The 20,482-nt window shown below is 41.5% G+C and overlaps 1 protein-coding gene across 1 annotated transcript in view; it reads right to left on the reverse strand.

Moving 5' to 3' along the window:
• The window catches only part of LOC117543101 (metabotropic glutamate receptor 4-like), a 247,917-nt gene that overhangs the window by 154,190 nt on the left and 73,245 nt on the right, over window positions 1–20,482 (reverse strand). The window contains exon 2 of the mRNA XM_034211167.1: window positions 845–1,838. Coding sequence (XP_034067058.1) covers window positions 845–1,378 — 534 coding nt within the window. The 5' untranslated portion in view covers window positions 1,379–1,838. The remainder of the gene's footprint in view (window positions 1–844; window positions 1,839–20,482) is intronic.

Below are 20,482 nucleotides of genomic sequence, written 5' to 3' on the forward strand. Positions count from 1 at the left end.
CCATGTTCTCTGCCATTGTACTAGTCGCCAAAAGTGAAGTAGATAAAGAACACGGAAAGTAGGAACATTATATACTTAATGAACACATACATGCAAAACATGGTCAGTCGATTGAGACAAATTAGTTTATAAAGACCTAGAAGCCGATAAAAAGGGAATACATAATCCTCTTCTATCTTTCTGGCATGAATATTGAAATAATTAAGAATATAAAACAAAGAAAACCTGTTTTGACACATCCTTATGCTCATTAGTTTGTTTGTGGCTTGACAGCATTAAGCAGTTGTTGCTAAAAGTGTTGTCATATATTGTATGTGCGATATCTTGCCCTCATTTGCAAGTTACATTTGCTTAGCCAACACAATGCAAAGGCATGTTATGCACCATATTCAATAGCAGTGCAATGAGCTCATGGTGCTATGCATGGCTTCCTCAGATTAATTAGTAGAAGGAAACACTAAGGACTGTTGGCAAATTGTTTTCATTAGTGAGGAGAATTCTTGTGTAATGACTAGATCCTAGTTTCCTAGACAGTGGGCAAAAAATGTCTGAAACAAGGAAATTAAAAAGGTCAAAAGAAAAATAATAAGAACACAGACTAGAAACTGCTGAATGAAAAGTGTTTGTGTGTGCATGTTTATAAGTTAACTTAACTTGCTCACAGTGTGGGGCTATTTACACAATATAGGATCAAAAGGTTTGACTTTTTGTTTGTATTGTTTTCGGTTTGATATCCAAAAATATATTGTGAGGATATCCTGGAGGGAATACTTTAATATACCGCAGCAATAACCAGAAAGATATTGGAGAAAAAGTAAAGCTAGAAGCTGTGGAATAAACTGACCTTGAAGAGGCGCAAAATGTTGGCCACCATGATTGACACGGAGCTGGCGGAGGCACCAATCACTCCCACCACTCTCTCAGGCTTAGTGATGATGGGCGGTCCGCCGCTGAGACACTTGACATCAGTTGAGTCTTTCTCAATCAGGGCCTGGACAAATGTCAGCGACTGCTCCAGAGCATGGGTGTCCCGGGAGCAGGTATCAAGGATGCGAGCCCCCAGAGTGATATTAGGCAGCAGCTCATTGTCATTATTGATACGATCCAGGGCAAATAACATGGCCTCCAGCCTGTGGATCCCTTTCTCCTTCTTCAGCTCCCCACAGGCTTTGCCATCATTTCCTCTAGCATGCACAGGGAACAGCCCACCCAGAGATATGTCCCCATCAATGCGTATTGAATTAAGGTGTGTGTGGCCTGGCATTTTGGGTTTGGCTGCCAAGGCGATGGTGAAATAACAAGCCAGCAGCAACACCCGGCAGCAGACACCTCTGTTGCAGCCAATCCACGCTCTCTCAAAGCCTCCTCGCAGAGTCATAATGAAAAGGCTAAATCCGCATCCAAATAAAAGTCCTTTGAAAATGAAAGAGGCGTGCACACATATACCCACACACACACATACAAATGTCCTGAAGGTTAGCCGCAGTGTTATTCAGAGAAGTCGTCTTCAGAAGCCTCTTCTCATGGTTTCTGGCTCTGACACAAACTCGGTAGTAATTACGCTGCTTGGCTTTCTTTATCTCTCCCTCTTTCTTCTTTCCTTTTTGTGTTTCACTCTTTTACTGCACCTGAGATTGGTGGCGACACACGGCAACTAAACAGCACGAGGGCGAGCTGAGACAGAGTCCACAGAGAGCGTGCTCGTAAGGCAAGAACAAAGGTGGGAAGTTATTCTCTCTTCTCTGCTTCTCCGGGATCACTCGGGTGCATTTATCTCGCCTTTACGCCCTTTAAGCGAGAAAGTCACGAGAAGTCCCAGTGGGGTTATCAGCAGGCTCCTGAAAAAAGAGAGGAGAGGTGTTAGACACTGAGGAGACAACTCAAAGCAACTCTGCATTTTCTACGGAAATGGATAGATCAAATGGAATTGTGTTGATCTGATCTACAGTAATTATGCACTTAGTTTGCCTGCCATTAGTCCCCAACAGGCTTCTTCTTAATGATCCATTCTTGAAGCCAACATGTGCTGATAGCTAAGTGTGTCCTTAAAATAATTACTTGATTATGCCTTTCAGGTTTTGAGGTTATACAAGTATTATTGCACAAGAAGACGAATGACTCAGGGATTAGACATCAGAGGGTTAAATAAATGGATGGTAGTAGACCCTCTCCATATTTTTTATCAACATCGTATTCAGAACATTTGCAACGGACAGATCCTAAAACTCCAGCATGTACCTGAACCCAGCACTGCACACAGGAAATCTGTTCCATGTTGCACCCATGCCTCCCCTGCTTTCAGTGCGCAATGAATTATTTCTATGTGCCTTGAGCATAACTGATTCGCTGTTGCTTGGCGCCGTTCCATACTTCAGAACCGCACACTGCTCTGTTCATGAAGATCCTCTCTAGAGTGTTTAACCGAAAGGTTACGAAATATAGCACTGAATTAAGAGCATGGGATCCTGATAGTGTGTGTGTGTGTGTGTGTGTGTGTGTGTGTGTGTGTGTGTGTGTGTGTGTGTGTGTGTGTGTGTGTGTGTGTGTGTGTGTGTGTGTGTGTGTGTGTGTGTGTGTGTGCCTCCCCCACAGTGCCAGACTAATAGAGCAGAGGATTTGGACACAGTAGGGGGGTCCGGCGGCCCTCTCAATTGACCACGCACGTATCTGTCCGGTTGCTTTACTTCATGCTGCTTTTATATGCTAACATTGAGCCTCCTGCAGCGGAGCGGCCTCTAATGGAGGACAGAGAGGGCAGGACCTCGCTCAGGAATAGAAAGTTGTGCTACCTTGCAACAGCTGTCAAACCCGTCACTCTGGAGCCGTGATATTTTGCAATTATTGTACTGGGGATTGAGGTCAGTAATACCATCTCTAATGTTGAGGACACAATTGCAGAACCATCTCATTGATGCGGCAGTGTCAAGAGAGTTGCCCTAACTCATACATTAAAAAAAAGCGTTGCCATCTTGCCAGTCACTAGTGCATCTCAGCTGTCTTTTACTTTGGACATCAAATCAAATAATAAAGATGCCCTGCTGTAACTCTACACAGTGGCCTGTCTTGTGCTGCTTTCCCCATCCTGCTGGGACCCCAACATTTATAAAAATGTATATCATCCTGCACGGATCATCCGCCTAAAACAGATCATGTATAATGGATGAAGGACTACCAGCCGCTGAGAAGCAACTCCTTCTTAGGGGAAGCCTAAGAGAAGCATGAAGGAAGGAGGGGAAGCCTAGAAGAGAGGGAAGAGGGACAAGTGGTGACGTCTTTTATAGAAGAGTTGAAAACAGACCAGCAAATAGGAGGGTGAACCGCTGTACTCGTTTAAAGTGGATTCTGGGTAATGATGATGGAGCGACACCTGCTCCTTAACAACCATGACAAAAATAGATGTAAGATTGCTCATATGTTGTACAGTATAGACCATAATGATCCTCTCTAGAGCACGCTTCATTTTACTTTGAAACGACTTGCAGCACGGTTGGTCCATTAAAAGCTTTTTTATTTGATGATTGAATTTCTTTTGACGGGCTTTTTGATAATAATGTTGTTTCATAATTTTAGAAGAGATCATAATCCCAGCCTGAAAATTAAAAGAAAAGCTGCAGGCAAGAAATGTCTTATTTCAAATCACCTTATGTGTTAATATTGTGATTACAACACGACAACCAGATACATGTATTTTGTGCTGGACAAAAAGTGGTTGTAGGAATAAGGCTTGTCATCTGGGATATGAAGTCCTCCCAGCATTTTAAGATCTTTGGGGAAGGGGTGGACAGCAGTGCCCCTTCACTGTCATCACTCGGGGAAACACTGCATGCACAGTGGCAGCTCCACCAGATGTTTAGTCGCAGGACCCAGATGGGCAGAGCAGATAAACATCAGCTGTCTGCAGAGAGCGGGAGTTTGGGGAAATTGCTAAATCCACACGGAGACCGCCTCCCTTTACTGTGACGAGGAGGGACTCTTCAGCTGGACCACGGCCCCCCCGCTGCTGTGTGCACCGCCACACTGATGGCTGACAGATCTGCAGGGTTTACTCCACTAAAGGTTTCTCTAAAATTGAATCACTCATAACCTGGATATAAGGTTTTGAATATAGTATTTACTGGAGTGTGTCGAGAATGTATGAGCCTTTTGTTCTGCGTCTCCATGTGTGCTTTCCCCACAGGGTTGAGTAAGTGGGAACCATTTATTAAAGTCAAGTTTATTCCGTCAATGTTTGGTAATTTTACACTTCATGGCTTGAAAAAAAGGGGGTATAACTATTAGGCTGAGCACTGAGTAAACAGTGATTCAGGTCATTGCATTCTCTCTTAAAAGGTTCATAGTACATCAAATGACAGTTGTGGAGAAAGACTTGTATTTTTTAGAAATACTTTTGAATCCATCTTGGTAATTGTTTCCAAAGCAATTAGCCGCATGTGTGTGGATTGTTTTAATGAAAGCTCTTTTAAGCAGCACCACACACACTTTGTTCTGACATTACAATTAAGTGCAATTTTCACAATTTGTTACAAGCATGTGAAAGTGTAATGCTCACTAGGGAGTCTCTCTTTGGGATTTAGAAATATATTGGAGAGCTGGAAAACGATCAAATGCAAACAAATGAAGGGACGTTTCAGAACTGCCTCTGAAACAGCTCAAACCTTCTCCCTGCCAGATGATCAAAGATTGCCCTTTGCTGCTCTCCAGCCAACACCAGAAAGACAAGCAAACTCTAAACCAGGTCAGACTGCTTCTGACAAACCTCGGTCAATAATTAGAAACTAAATATCTTTCCAGCTATTGTGTATATACAGCGGTGTAATGTCACTAAATACATTTACTAAACCACTGTAGTGAAATGCAAGGTACTTTCTATTCTAAGCTCCATTATACTTCCTATTATTTTATTTCAGAGGCAAATATCACATTTTTTACCCCACCTTATTTATTTGACAATAGGTAACCAGAAGTACCCTTTTATCAGTGACAAGTGTTGTACACATTCATTCATTAGTCATTAGATCCAGTAATTTAACTCGCTCCACTTCGTTTGCTACAAATTCATAACAAATGTAGAAAGAAAGACCAGTTATTAGGCAAATGTATTTGTTTTTTTTCTCACACATCCAATGGACTCCACTCTTGGAGATTGTATATCTGAGGACCCAGTTGAGCAGATCTCGAGAAAGCTGAAGCATCAATACCGGAGGGACAAGACATCAACACATGTTTAGAACTGGCACTGGTGCAGCATCAAAGCCATCTTTATAGTTGCTGTTAACAAAACCCACAACTGTCTTTAATTGTTCAGTTACATAAACTCTCCTATTCAACAAGAATCCCATTCAAAAAGCTTTGACAGTTTTCTGCATCTCTGACCTAAGAATGTGGAAAGCTATACAATCACCCAAGTGTGAATAGTTCATTTCAAGAAATAATATGTGCAGAAAATGATGGTACTTCAAGTGTACTGCTAATACTACAGCATTTTCAAGTGTATCATGATGTCATGTTTTGATGTTTTATTCATTCTCTCCAACCAAAGCACCAAAGAAATGCAGCAAGACACACCCCTCGATTTTACATCCTATCGTCACTGCAAAGACTCCCGATGACATGCTAATAGGTCTGTCAGCGTGGAGCTGCAGCCGTCTGACAGTGATGTCCTAATCCGACAGGGAACTGCTGTTTTGGCCGTTCTGCTTCAGCAGAGGACACACTTAGGCCCAAAAGACCAATATGATCACAGTGGAGGATAGAGATAAAGTCCTCAGTACAAGAAGAGCAAAACTGTCTGCTGGAATACATAAACGTATTCAGATTTCTTATATGTTCACTTTTTAACAAGGTTTTTTAATTTTAAATAGTCAGTTACAATATAGCTTCACCAACATATGAAAAGCCAAATGAGGGCTGTGCAGATGATGAATCCTTGCAGCAGCTCCTTGTGACTCAACGCACAGCTGTTTGTCATTTTAGTATTGTCTCATGATTTAAAATCCATCAGAGGAGAGAATTGTAATCCTGAGTTGCCTCGGTTTAATTTATCTGTTTCAGTTTCGGCTAAAATACAAAAGAAACTGGGGCTTCATTATTATTGGTGTCAAACAGATTACTGTGTCTATTGTTTTGTGGACAATGCATGCAGTGGGTAAAAAGCCTGTCCTCATTGCAGAGCAGAGTGCTGACAGATCCTGTAAAAGCAGTGACTCACTGGCTATAGTGTTTGAGAAGGATGACGTTTATTTACTCCGCATTGCACTGTAGGAGGAGAGAATGTAAGCATTCTGCAGCATGTCAGAAATGTATTGTAACACATGTGTGTATGTGTAATTGGCATTTTTGGGGGTTCGCTGTCTAAATTAGATGGCATTATATGTGTGTGGGGGGGGGGGGGGGGTTAAAACACTTTCTTCTCTAGCCATTATAATATAAATCTTATAAATATTTTCTGTCACGTATATTATGAGAGTTATAATTCTTTATAGGGGCTTTGGTAAACATATAACTGTTTACATTCTGGCAAATTGACACCATTAAAAGTAGCCTGTAAATGTTAAGTCAAACATACGGTATGTGTCACAGTTGAAAATCCCTGCTCAACAGTGAGATGACTACGGAGCCCCTAAAGGGACATGTAAAAAAAAAAAAAAAAAAAAGAGAGAAAAAAAAAAGTCAGGATAACGAGTTAGTATCTTGTAGTATCTGTATGTTACTAACTCGTTATCCTGACTTTTTTTTTTACTAACTCGTGTGCACTTTTTTTTGTTGAGAAAGTTACCGGTGAAACGTTCTCGTGCGCACGAGATACTAACTCGTTATCCTGACTTTTTTTTTTACTTACTCGTGTGCACTTTTTTTTGTTGAGAAAGTTACCGGTGCGCCAAGGAGGAAGTGAAGCGCACAGGAGACAACCATTTCATTGCAGACTGTTATGTTTACGTGGGAAAATGACAGTGCATACATTATTTGAGATATATATCGTACTTAGACGGCTAGTGACGGGCGGCCCACTTTGGTACCGGCCCAATGGGATTCGTCCCGAACGTCACGATGGCCAGTCCGCCACTGGCTCTCTCTGTGTGTGTGTGTGTGTGTGTGTGTGTGTGTGTGTGTGTGTGTGTGTGTGTGTGTGTGTGTGTGTGTGTGTGTGTGTGTGTGTGTGTGTGTGTGTGTGTGTGTGTGTGTGTGTGTGTGTGTGTGTGTGTGTGTGTGTGTGTGTGTGTGTGTGTGTGTGTGTGTGTGTGTGTGTGTGTGTAAAATAAAGTCAGGAAAACGGATTTGTTTCTCGTGCGCACGAGAAACAAATCCGTTTTCCTGACTTTATTTTTTTTCTCTCTCTCTTTTTTTTTTTTTTTTCCATGTCCCTTTAGGGCAGGGGTGGGGAACCTTTTTCCTCTCAAGGGCCATTTCAATGTTTTCAACATCCTCAGAGGGACGTACAGATGATTGACCTCTGCTTAAAAATACTAAAATCACAACCCATTTATTTCTTCTTTCTTTCATTCTGTGCAAAGAAAAGCAACCTCTGAATCCAGATATCTCACCATGACTCACGTATGCACGTGCACGGTGTGGACATGATTTAAGTGGGGGGGGGTCTCCTCTCGGGGGGTCCGGGGGGCATGCTCCCCCGGGAAGATTTTGTTTTAAATGTTGAAGTTAAAAGCATCAATCTGGTGCACTTTGAGAGCAACATTAAGAGATCTATGGATACATCTCTCAGCACCCAGATGAAACAGAACTGGAAGCATATTTACTTTTTCTTTATGGATATTTTACAAATCACTCTCCTTTCAAACTGTATTCTTGTTTATTAATAACAACTTTTTTTTACTGTCATAGTATTTTATACCTGTTTACTTTATTCTCTTATTTTTTTGATAACTATAATGATCATATATTTTTCTACAACCTCACTGGTTGTAGAAAAAGCTTCTTATATTCGTTAGCATAGCTAGCTAACCAGATGCTAATAACAACAAAGCTATTGACTGTATGATCGGTGTGACAGATGAACAGATCGCCACTGGGCTTACAACTAAAGACACAGCCACGCAGAAACTGCGGCATGTGTACGGCTCCTTATCTGAAGTGCCGAGCCACGTTCTGGTGCTCTCCGTCAGAACTGCACCCCTATCAGACGAGACATATATCCACGTGATGACACGTTAGGCTCGTGTTGTGTTCATGGACCCTGACCTTGGCCAGGAAAAACAGGTACTCGCTTGTTTAAATTGTTTACGGTCTAGATTTCTTAATTTTTTTTCTTTTTTGCGTGTGTTTATAAATTACCTCGAGGGCCGTACCAAATTGTCTCGCGGGCCGCATACGGCCCGGGGGCCGGAGGTTCCCCACCCCTGCTTTAGGGGCTCCGTAGATGACCTTAGATGAAACGTTTTTTTTAAGAATATGGAGTAACATCTGTTGCATATATTGCACAAATCACTACGGATGCATCATATTCTGATTTACTGTCACATTCAATCTGTGTGAAACTGCACTAGTATGATGAGTCACATTCAAAGTAAGACCAGAAACAAAGATACAAATGTGCAGAAGCCAAAGAAATGAAAAGCAGAGAGGAGTGTGGGTAAAGGTTCATTACATGCATTGTAGCTCTATATTCTAGGCTACCTGCATTCATTAGACACCCACCTCAAAGATAATCCCCCCTTCTTGGTCCATACCTGCACCCTTCTCCCTTCCTCTCCAGGACACTGTCCATTAGCTCACTCAACCAGAGCCGGGGATATTAGGGTCGATTCATATTCACTCATCAACACTTTCATCATGCAGAATGCAGATTCCATTAACAAACAGTCTGTGATTGACTTCATCAGGGAAGATGATTCAAGACTTCTGGGGAGAACATCTAACAGTAGAAATGCAGATTGAGTCTAAAACAACTCTTTAAAGTGGTCGTAAAGACATCGTAATGAGATTATAGACTCGAAAGACATTTTTTCATACTTGAATTCATATGGTGTCTTTGTTACCAAAATCTATCAATAGAGGCTGCATTCAGACCGAATATCTTCTGTGTATAAAGAAAAATCTCCCTCTCAGCTGGATTGCCTTTGTTGCCTTTATGGATCCGGATGATGGAGATGAATCCCGGGATTGAACTGTTGTTCTGATGCAGGGTTGCAGCGGTTAAATTACTCTTCATACATATTCTCTGCTACATGACGCAATTTCGACTCTATGCGGTTTCAAACCATGTGTCCTTTTCAATGCATTGTGTAGGATGTGAATTATTCATGGTTAAATCCTTCAAGGTCCTGCCATAATGTGCACAAATAAAGGGTAGAAGGATTGTAGGGTAGGGGGGAAGGAAAGATATGAGTCTGTCCTGGTGTTTCCTCGTTTAGTTCAAGACTGCCATCCTTTTTCGAGGGAGCGAGAGATAAGACATTTCTGGATGAGAGGCTGTGAACAAGAGACACTAGCTGAGGCTTTGTGTGTGTCCCACTTAGCTTGAACTCATTTTTCATGTCGCGCCACAGTTTACAACATCAACACACAAAATAACCGTTTGAGCTTTGCCGTTGAGGAGCCAGGCGCAGAAAGTGCTTGAATCAGGATGTCCTAAATGTGCCAAATGAGACGACCTAAAGAGTGGAGGGTGTGAAGAATCGGCTACAGTTGAATGCCTTTATTTTGATCCTAGGCTGGAGAATAACGTTTAATAATGTTTGTTATCGTTTGAGCATGATTACGGAAAAACAACTTGCTTGATTTTCATGAAACTTGGTGAAAGGGTGTGGCATGGGTGAAGGAAGAAACCATTAACTTTGTGAGATACATGGATAAGGGGTGATATTGGAGGAGGTCTTTGCTCTCATTGCCCTTGTAGTTGCTCATAAGTTGCTTCTTGTTTGCTTTATCGTGAACCATCACTCAGAAAATAAACTATGTCCAGTCTAAACTGCATTAATAAGACAATAATGTTTGTAGTTCTCAAACTTGCTCCACATCTGGCATTTCATTAGTTATGGTCTCAAGGGAGAATGAATACAACCAATCGAACTGATTGAAAGTCAAGTCTTGTATCCTGCAGATCGATAAACGGGTGTCATGAGTGGAGAGATGGAGGAACAGAGAGACAGGAATGACACATGAAGTCAAAATGACATGATGGCTAGAATTTGAATGTAATTTTCTCATGAGTTTTTGGCAATTATTTTAGAGGTTTAAAATCATATTTGGGTGGAACTTCATCATTTGAAGTACGTTTCCGCCTATAGAAGTTGAATTAGATTCATTTTCGACTGAAGAAACAACAAAGCTTACAGGAACATTGCTCTCAAGCTAGAATGAAACAGTGTGAAGGAAATCAAATGAAGGAAGTCTGTGGCAGCTGCCATGTAAAGCGCTCTCTGAATCCAATAAATCTCTTACCAAGAGCGGCACCCTAATAGTGAAGTAATAGCCGGCTAAGAATGCTGAGCACATTTCAGAGTGTGCAGAGGAGATAGGTTTGTCACACGAAGCGAATGCACCAAGTGCACCTCCCTCGGTGATGACAATAGGGCGGCAAAGACCTATTTGTGAGGAATCACATATTTCAAATCGCACATTGAGCTTCTAAGTTTAGCGATGGTTTATCTGCGCTCCTGGAGACAGAAGCGACTGTATGAATACTGCATCCCTCTGGTTGCTGCCACCCTGTCAAAGAGGGTTTCAATGTTGAGGCATGCATGAATGGATAAAGTGGAATTCACTTCTCATCTGAGTTCCTTTACATAAAGACGTGGGAGGCAGAGGGGAGCTGACTGTTTCTGAAGGACTCAAAGGAAACATTATATTTGAGGAACAACGACAGAGAAATATTTCCTGAAAACTGTAAACACCAAAGTGATGTATTATTGTCTCCAGCGACCAAAGTCCCAGTTTAAAACGAGGTCCAAGTGTTCAACAGGGGAATCGGAGCAGAAAGAGATATAGTGACTGCTACCTGTTTGTTTATGTCCTCTTCTTCCTCTGCACCAAAGATTTACTTCCTGGTGAAAGCAAGCACCTGAGTTCTATCAATTTAATGTGGCACAGCTCCCTGCCATGATTTCACTGCAGAACACCTGCACCACATTTTCACTGGCACTGTCCTTGGTGAAGACAATACTACATCCCTTCCTGATAAATGGGGTTTTCATGAAACAAAGGTGAGACACAAACCCTACCAGCACACTGCTGGTTTGTGCTGAATGGGTTTGATTTCCCCTTCATTTACATTTGGCTCACAACATGACTCATGCCTTGTGTGGGAGTCTGGTAAACACAGTCATGTCACCAATTTCCTCGAAATCAGTAATTATGATCTTTAATATGTTGATCTACCGGCTCGAGATACACTTTTTGTTATATTCCATGGAATGCTCTTAACATCCCGATAGCAATGAATATTTTAAGTGCTTTGACAAAAAAATCATCTGTGGAAGCCGTAGTACTGTAAAAGCACAATTTTAAAATAACGGCTAAAATAACTGGATGGCCTACCTGCCTGTCAGCCTTCCATCTAGTGCTGCACGATTAATCGAAAAAAGATCGTGATCTCGATTCAGACACCTATGCGATCTCATTTCTAAATTACGGCGATCCTATGACGTCATGCTGATTTTTTTATTTTATTATTTTTTTATTATTTTGCTTCTGAATAATACCAACTTGCAATGTCAATCATACTTAAACGATGTAAAGCAAATATACTCTATACATTTAACATTAAAGTACCATGATCGCATGCAAATGGTAGTGTTCTGTCTGTCTCTCCTCCTCTCATGCAGTGTTAACGCTGCAGCCACTAGTGTTGCCAGTTTTTGCGGAAGGAATAAGCAACCAGGTCTATGAAAACAAGGGCAAAAGAACATGAGCACTTTAAACCTATATATCAGGGTTGCCAACCTCTCCACGCATCTGGCGTGTGACATACGCTTTCACTCTCAATCTCACGCTCTCACGCTCTGCCCAAAACTATTCTCACGCCAAAATAAGAATACCGAAGACTAGAAACGGTTTTGAAAACTGTTTGTCACGCAGTGATCGTCTTCTCAATAGAACATCTTGATAATGTCTTCTGGCCAATCAGAATCAAGATAACGGCGTGGTGTTGTTGCAGGAAGTCCCGACGGAGAATACTTTTGCTGTAGTACATCTCTACATCGATACAACATTACGTGTTGATAGAAATCAACACGTAATGAAATAAGACCGCACGGTTTGATGATTGATAGGTGTGTGGGCTGTCTTCCATTTTGACACACAGAACAATGGGGGCTATCCACCCTTATCCACAATGTAAAGTAATTCACAGCCTCTTCCCTCTTCTCTCTGTGAGGAGAGAAGTTTCAGCAGGTTGAACTTCATTTAAATATGTCGTGTAGTAATAGATGTATTTATTTTTCTTCTCAAGAGAGTACCAGAATGTGTATTTTATATGTTAGTATTTCAAAAATCTCCTGGTGGAGAATCTCCCCAGACCCCCCTGCAGGGGTTGGGTTTTCAGCATGTCAACTCTTTCACCTGTGGGGAAATTGCAGGATTGGCTCCAGGTCGCCCTTTTTATTTACTACAAGACAAATGTGCCTTTTTATTTCATACAGTTCCATTTGGATTGAGACAGGGAAATAATCTAAACCTCACGCGTGGCGTTTCACTGTCAAGGGGAGGGTGTATGTAATTATATATACAGTCTATGGTAATTACATTGCAAATACTGACTTGAGCCCCACCACTGTATGGGTTAGCCCTACCATAGATTACCCAACAAAAATACTCCGGAGCCGATAAATCAATTAATTGCTTATCGCGACAGGCACACAATAAAACAGTGGAAACAAAGATGTGTTTGACTTTGATTAGTGAATGAAACTGTGTGCCATTTGCCCCTTTGTAGTCTGTGTCCAATATTGTGTATTTATATATATTGTATATCCTATATGCTAAGGTCCCGCTACTGACACGATAGCAGTCATTTCGTGCGCAGATGTGTAATTAAACCCATGATATCAAAATCTCACTCCAGTCCCAAAGTTGGCAACCCTGATATATGTCGGGTGACGTCGGCTATTTGAAAAATAACCTATCTACAAGCTCACAACCGCAACAACCATTATTACTTACTACCAAGCAACTTTACAGAAATATAAGCCCAATGTGGCTTATAATAAGTATACCTGGCAACACTCACTGACTGCAGCACGTGAGGGCAGGAGCCGGCAGTATGTTTACAGAAGCGTTAGCATTAGCACTGATTCGCAAAGAGTGACGAGAGCGACTAGTACAAGAAAAACAGAAATGAGTGACACAGAAATTAGTGACGAGGAGGTCGAGGACAATGACAACAACACCGATGAAAATCCCGGTGGCGACTCTGGCGAGAGTGAGAGGGAAGTTGTGCTTGTGCCGAAAAAAGTAGATGGACTGTGCTAGTAGCTAGCTGTAACTTTATGTTCTGTTCCGTTTTTATATTCAGTACTGACTGCAGTATTTAAGTTAATCCTTTTGATTCAGTGACATTACTACTCAGTGGAGTCTAGCACTTTGTTTAAGTTTATGTTTTTTTCAGTACAAGAACCTTTAAGTGCAGTAGTTGAACTGGGAGCTAGCCGGCTAGGCTTTTTTTAATATTATTATTCTAAAGCTGTGAATGTTTTGTTTTTATATTCAGCACTGTGGTGAGGTATTTTGAGTAACTTAAGTGCATCCCTCCCTGTAACAAACAGGTTGATGTTGTTGTACAGTAGTTGGGTGTCCTGTCATTGTGGACAGGTGCTACTGCAAAGTTTACATTTTGTTATTATAAAGCTGCAAACATTCCATTTTTTATGTTCAGCACTCAGGCAGCAGCAATATCTTTATTTTAGTTACTGTATGTTTTGTTACCAGAAAGACTTGAGTTTAAGTCAAGCACTTTGTTTAAAGCCACAGTAGTTGGCTGTCAAATTCATTTTAGTTACTCTATGTTTTTGCTACAAGAAACTGAGACTTGGATTTAAGTCAAGCACTTTGATGTTGATGGTGTCTGTTTAAAGCCACAATAGTTGGCTCCAGGTGCCACATTTTGAATGTAGTAATGTTTGTTCAGTATTCAGCAACTACAGACTAAAGACAAAGTTATGTTTTTGTTACAAGAGAGACAAATGTTGTCTGTTTAAATTCATTGTACTCACGTGACGTCTAAGAGTAAGAGTGCAATACATATTTTTCATTGAAACGATGAGAATCGTGTGAGAATCGTGATCTCAATTCTTATGGAGGAAAATCGTGATTCACATTTGAGCAAGAATCGTGCAGCACTACTTCCATCTGTGCACAAACGTATCTCTCTCATTGGTCATGTGCGCGTTCGTGTGTGTTGGAGGAGGGGCTCTGTAAGGAAGTGGCAGATTTTTTCCAGCTGTGTATTTTCAAATTCTAGCGCACTCGAGCTGGTTTCTCCAAAATGACCTACCCCACCTTTAAGCAACTAATACATTAACATTTACATATAATTATTATAGGTTGATATATCCAGCAGCTGTTTTTACTGTTATAGCTCCATTTTATACCAGCTTTGATGACCTTTAGGCATCAGTAATCTTGAAATCTCCTAGAAATGTCATATATATAATTCAGAAATGGGTCAATATGCTCAACAAGTACTGTTGATTGTAAGTACATTTTGATGCCATGAAACTCCCTCTGGCGGGAATTTTAGCCTTTGGAGACCATTTACATATCCGAATGCACACACACTTGCACATAAACCTATGTGACATAAACAAGAAAACCCAAAAATAGAGAAACGTGTTTAATCCAAGAAATGTTCCTACGACTTTCTTCACAACACCTGCCTCTGTTAAATCATTCTGTTTGATTTTCAGCCATTAGGGATTCAGTGTAATACCTGTCACTTGTGCTCTAGTGCTTTCCCCGCCCCTATCATTACACAGCATGGGTGATTCTCACGAAACCACCTTTGGTCATGTCTGTGAGGAATTGACAGACAAAATTACAAAAATAATCAATTCTATATCAAACTGCATTGTGTATTGTATGTGGTACTATTGCTATTTTTGTAGTTGAGGTAGTAATTCATATTTTTTCCACCATTTTTCCATGTAGAAATTCATTACCGTAATGCATCCGGAGTTTATTTTGTTACATTTAACCCCAAAATATCACAATAAATCTGCACAATTTATTACATACAAAAAATTGTTGAAATGGTACATTCTTACTGGTAATATAATTATTTTGGGTCTAAGATTTATGAATTTAAATATTTTTGGATTAATATGTGTGTCCGGAGCATGTGAAGTTCATTACCGATGCACTGCCTATTTGGCCCCATTACAATTCCTGTTGTTTAAATTAGTTTTTTTTTTACCCATGATGCATTGCATGGAAGAGAAGATGCAAGATGGCTACAAAGTAAGATGTCCTTTCAAGGTCAAGCTATAGATATGTTAAAGATTCCATTTACTGACACCCCAGTGTACACATAAAACCGCTTCTTAAAAAGCACAACCTCGATCCAGAGGTTTTAGCCAATTATAGACCTATTTCCAATCTTCCGTTCCTCTCAAAACTTCTTGAGAAAGCGGTCGCAAAACAGTTGTGTGATTACTTAAAAAACAATGATTTATTTGAAGCTTTTCAGTCTGGCTTTAGAACACATCATAGCACAGAGACAGCTCTGGTTAAAGTCACAAATGACATTCTAATAGCCTCTGACAAGGGACGTGTCTCTATTCTTGTTTTGCTCGATCTCAGTGCTGCATTTGATACTATCGACCATGATATCTTATTGCAAAGACTAGAGCACTTAGTTGGCATACAGGGAACTGCTTTAGACTGGTTTAGGTCCTATCTATCTGAACGCTCTCAGTTTGTACGTGTCAATGATGAATCTTCTACGCAAACCAAAGTTAGCCATGGAGTGCCACAGGGCTCAGTGCTCGGACCTATTTTGTTCACATTATATATGCTTCCGTTAGGCAATATTATAAGGAATCATTCTGTAAACTTTCATTGTTATGCGGATGATACTCAACTATATTTATCAATCAAGCCTGATGAAATTAATCATCTAAATAAAATTTAAGACTGCCTTAAGGACTTAAAAACGTGGATGACCTTAAACTTTTTGATGTTAAACACGACCAAAACTGAAGTTATTGTACTTGGCCCGAAGAATCTACGAAACAAATTATCTAAGGATATACTAACTATGGATGGCATTAATTTGGCCTCCAGTGAGACTGTAAGGAATCTTGGTGTTATATTTGATCAGGATTTATCCTTTAACGCCCACATAAAATCAATTTCAAGGACCGCCTACTTCCATCTACGTAACATTGCAAAAATCAGGCATATCTTGCCTCAAAACGATGCAGAGAAACTAGTCCATGCATTTGTTACTTCAAGGCTGGATTATTGTAACTCTTTATTATCAGGGTGTACCAAGAAGTCAGTCAAGTCGCTTCAGCTGATTCAAAATGCTGCGGCTCGTGTACTAACCAGAGTTAGGAAAAGGGACCACATTACTCCTGTTCTGGCTGCCTTACACTGGCTCCCTATAGAACACAGGATAGAATTTAAAATTCTTCTTCTCGCCTACAAAGCCCTTAATGGGCAGGCGCCATCTTACCTTAAAGAACTCATTATACCCTACTGTCCTACTAGGGCATTGCGTTCCAAGAATGCAGGGTTGTTGGTTGTTCCTAGAGTCTCTAAAAGTACAATGGGAGCCAGAGCCTTTTCTTATCAAGCTCCAGATTTGTGGAATCAGCTTCCAGTTTGTGTTCGGGCGGCAGACACCCTATCCGTTTTTAAGAGTGCGCTTAAGACCTTCCTTTTTGATAAAGCTTATAGTTAGGGCTGATTAGATTCAGCCCCTAGTTTTGCTGATATAGGCTTAGTTTGTCGGGGGACATCTTACTTCTTCCTTCTCTCTGTCTATACCTGTGTACTCTCATGTTCCGATTAACCCAGCTTCCCCAAATGTCTTTCTTTTTGGTGTCTATATACGCCGGGATCCGGAGTCATGGATGATCCTGCGCTCCTCTGTCCTGGATCGCGAGCCCTGGATCTTGAGTCGTGGCTGTGGTCCTGGATCATAGGCCCTGGATGGATATCCTTGTGGATTCATCTTCCTATTATACACACATGCATTTCCAAACATTTGGACTACCTATGTTGCAAATGTATTATCTTTTCAATTTACACACGGCATCTATTGCACGTCTGTCCGTCCTGGGAGAGGGATCCCTCCTCTGTTGCTCTCCCTGAGGTTTCTCCCATTTTTCCCTTTAAAACTGTGGGTTTTCTTCGGAAGTTTTTCCTTGTACGATGTGAGGGTCTAAGGACAGAGGGTGTCGTATTGTCATACTGATATTTTGTACAAACTGTAAAGTCCACTGAGACAAATGTAACATTTGTGATATTGGGCTATATAAATAAACATTGATTGATTGATTGATACACTACTAACTGTCATTACCGTAATGGGGTATTATATAATGTTTTTTTTAAAGTTATTGATTCCAAAATCAATAGAAAAGCAGCTTTTATAGAGCCAGAATGATAGTGCAAATATTTCTTTTGTAGCATCATGGCTATGCTAACTATTATGCTAGCTAGTGTTATGGTCATTCATTACCGTAATGCTCTGCATTCATTACCATGTCATATAGTAGGCTGTTACGGTAATGAACAAAATTGTTGCGGTAATGAAAGAAATGTGTGCAGCTATGTATGGTGAGCTTTAACTATAAAGAAATAATTTATATATATTATTTGAATCTAATTTATTTAATGAATACTGAATCCCTCTTGAAATTAAGTTCAGAAAAGGTGGAAAGGAAAAGGGCAGCTTCCAAGGTGAGGGTGGTGAAGCACAGAGAGAAAGTGTACAGCAACCCAGAGCTGCTGGAAGAGTACAGAAGGAAGGAAAGAGAGAGGTTAGAACAGGACATCTTCACATTGTGTGTGAGAGAGTGAGTGAGAAAGAGGGAGAGACAGAGAAAGAGAGAGCCTGAGAGAGAGAGACAGAGAGAGAGAGACTGAGCCAGTGTTTCCGCCAGGGGGCCGTCTTGCCGTCATTGGATGCCCTTTTTCAGCTCGGAACTCCCTAAAATCGAGCCGAGGCGGCCCAAAAAAAAAAGATGTATCCGAGAGAAGATCGACAATTTTTATCGTTTAAATCAGGGGTTCCCAAAGTGTGAGGCGCGCCTCCCCTGGGGAGCGCCAGAGAGCTTCAAGGGAGGCGCAGCCGCCAGAAAAAAATTAAGAGAAACAGTGAAATCTAGCTAGTTAACTTCAGCTAACTTTATGCGAGCAGCAAAATATGGATAGATTTTTAGTGAAGTTACCTAAAGTGAGAGAGGAGACAGCGTCTGTCAGAAAACGGAGGAAGTATGACAATGCTTATTTGAAGCTAGGATTTTCATGGACCGGTCCTGATGACACTCCACTGCCACAGTGTGTTATCTGCAATGAGGTGCCAGCTAATGATAGTATGAGACCATGTAAACTCCGGCGTCATATTGAGACGAAACACCCATGTTTGGTGACCAAGCCACAGGAGTTTTTTGACCGGAAGCTCAAGGAATTGCAGTCACAGAAAAATGTCATTGACACATTTAGCACTGTGAATACAAAGGCAACAGAAGCATCATACCGAGTGGCGTTACGGATAGCTGAGGCAGGTAAACCTCACAACATTGGTGAAACGTTACTCCTCCCTGCTGCTAAAGACATCTCCGTCTCAACTATTTCTCTCCGAGTGCAACGTATGAGGAAGCTGCCATCCTTAACCTCAACATGTTTAAAACATAAAGATAAAGAGGTTTAAAAAAGCTATTGTTTAATGTCTTAAGGAGGTGACGCTCAGCCAATAAAAAAATAGGAAGGTAGCGAAAACAGAGCATTTTATGACATTTTCTCACCTTACATTTTCTCTTTGAAAGGCAATTGAATACCCCTGCATTATAGCAACAACAACAACAATAATAATAATAGCAATAATAATTGGGAGGGGGGGCGCGGCTGTGATTATGTTCTCTGAGGGGAGATTCACCTTCCCACACTTTGGGAACCCCTGGTTTAAATGACAAAAAGGAAAATGACATCCCTCTGTTGGAGGGGCAAAGGAGGCTGGTGGGATTTTTTTCGCCGCCAGCAAAGCCGGTTCCTGTGATGGAAAAAAGTGTACTGCCAGCGAGCCTTGCCGTTGGCTCTCAGCCCGAGCCTGAGTTGCCGCCATCCTATTCTCCGCCAGCATCCCCCGCTCGTGCAGGTGCCCCGGGGCCGGAGTTGTCGTCATCTAGCCTCCCACCCCATCCAGAACCTATGCCATCTGACAATGTCACTTCTACACCCGTAAGCCACGAAGAGAAACCGGTCAGCCACAACAAAAGGAAGTTTGTCGGAACCTGGAAAATGAAGTTCCTGTGGCTGTGCTATAACAAACAAAGTCATAAAATGTATTGCACACTATGTGTAAGGGGAAAAAAGCACAACGTGTTCACCACGGGGACGTCCAACTTAAAGGGGGTGGATCACAAAGCAGTGCTAGATGCACAGCATTTACGAAGAAATAACGTTCAAGTTGTCGTTAATCGAATGGTCTGTGCCAGATCAAAGGCGGTAATTGCGGCCAAGAGGAACGTGTATTACCTGGCAAAATAACTGTTGCTGACACACAAAAACAAAAGCTTGAATGAACTGTGCATTCTGCAGGGATGTGAAACCTTGGCAGAACTGCGCGTTTCAGAGAACGCCCTCAGAACGACATAGTGCAGGACATGCAGTGCGCCGTAATATGCTGAAGGAGGATTTAATTGCAAAGTTAAATAACTCAACATTTAAGGGGCTCATGACTGACGAGTCCACGGACATTTAGGTGGAAAAGCTTCTTTGCACATATGTTAACCTAATAAATGACGGTGACTTAGAAACCCACTACTTGTGCAACACAAAGATTACTGCATGCGACGCTGCTACCGTAACGCAAACCATTAAGGAGCAGTTGCAATATTACAACATCGACCTGAACGACGTAACTGGCGTCCGTACAGATGGGGCAGCGGTTATGACTGGAAGAGAAAATGGGTTTGTGGCGCGTTTTAAAAGGGAAAACCCAGCCATCGGTGGCACACACTGCGCTGCACATAAGCTAAACTTGTGTGCCCAGCAGGCTGCTGTGGCGATACCATCCCTCCAGCGCTACCAGAGGACGGTGGGCAGCATCTATGGATACTTCTCCAACAGCAGCTCTCGGCAAGCACGGCTTAAAGAAATGCATGTCATCCTGGACACTGATGACGTTCAGCCTGCTGTAACCTCAACGATCAATGCGCTGTGAGCCATGCAGATTGGAGATGAAGGCGGCCCAAAATTCCAAGAATTCCTGGACAATATTGTGGAGAAAATTCTGCGAGATGTATTTTAAGGGAGAAAAGATAAAGGCCACCAGGGCGATGCGGCAGGCCGTGGATGGTGT

Source organism: Gymnodraco acuticeps, unplaced genomic scaffold, assembly GCF_902827175.1.
Source record: "Gymnodraco acuticeps unplaced genomic scaffold, fGymAcu1.1, whole genome shotgun sequence".
Taxonomy (NCBI): Eukaryota; Metazoa; Chordata; class Actinopteri; order Perciformes; family Bathydraconidae; genus Gymnodraco; species Gymnodraco acuticeps.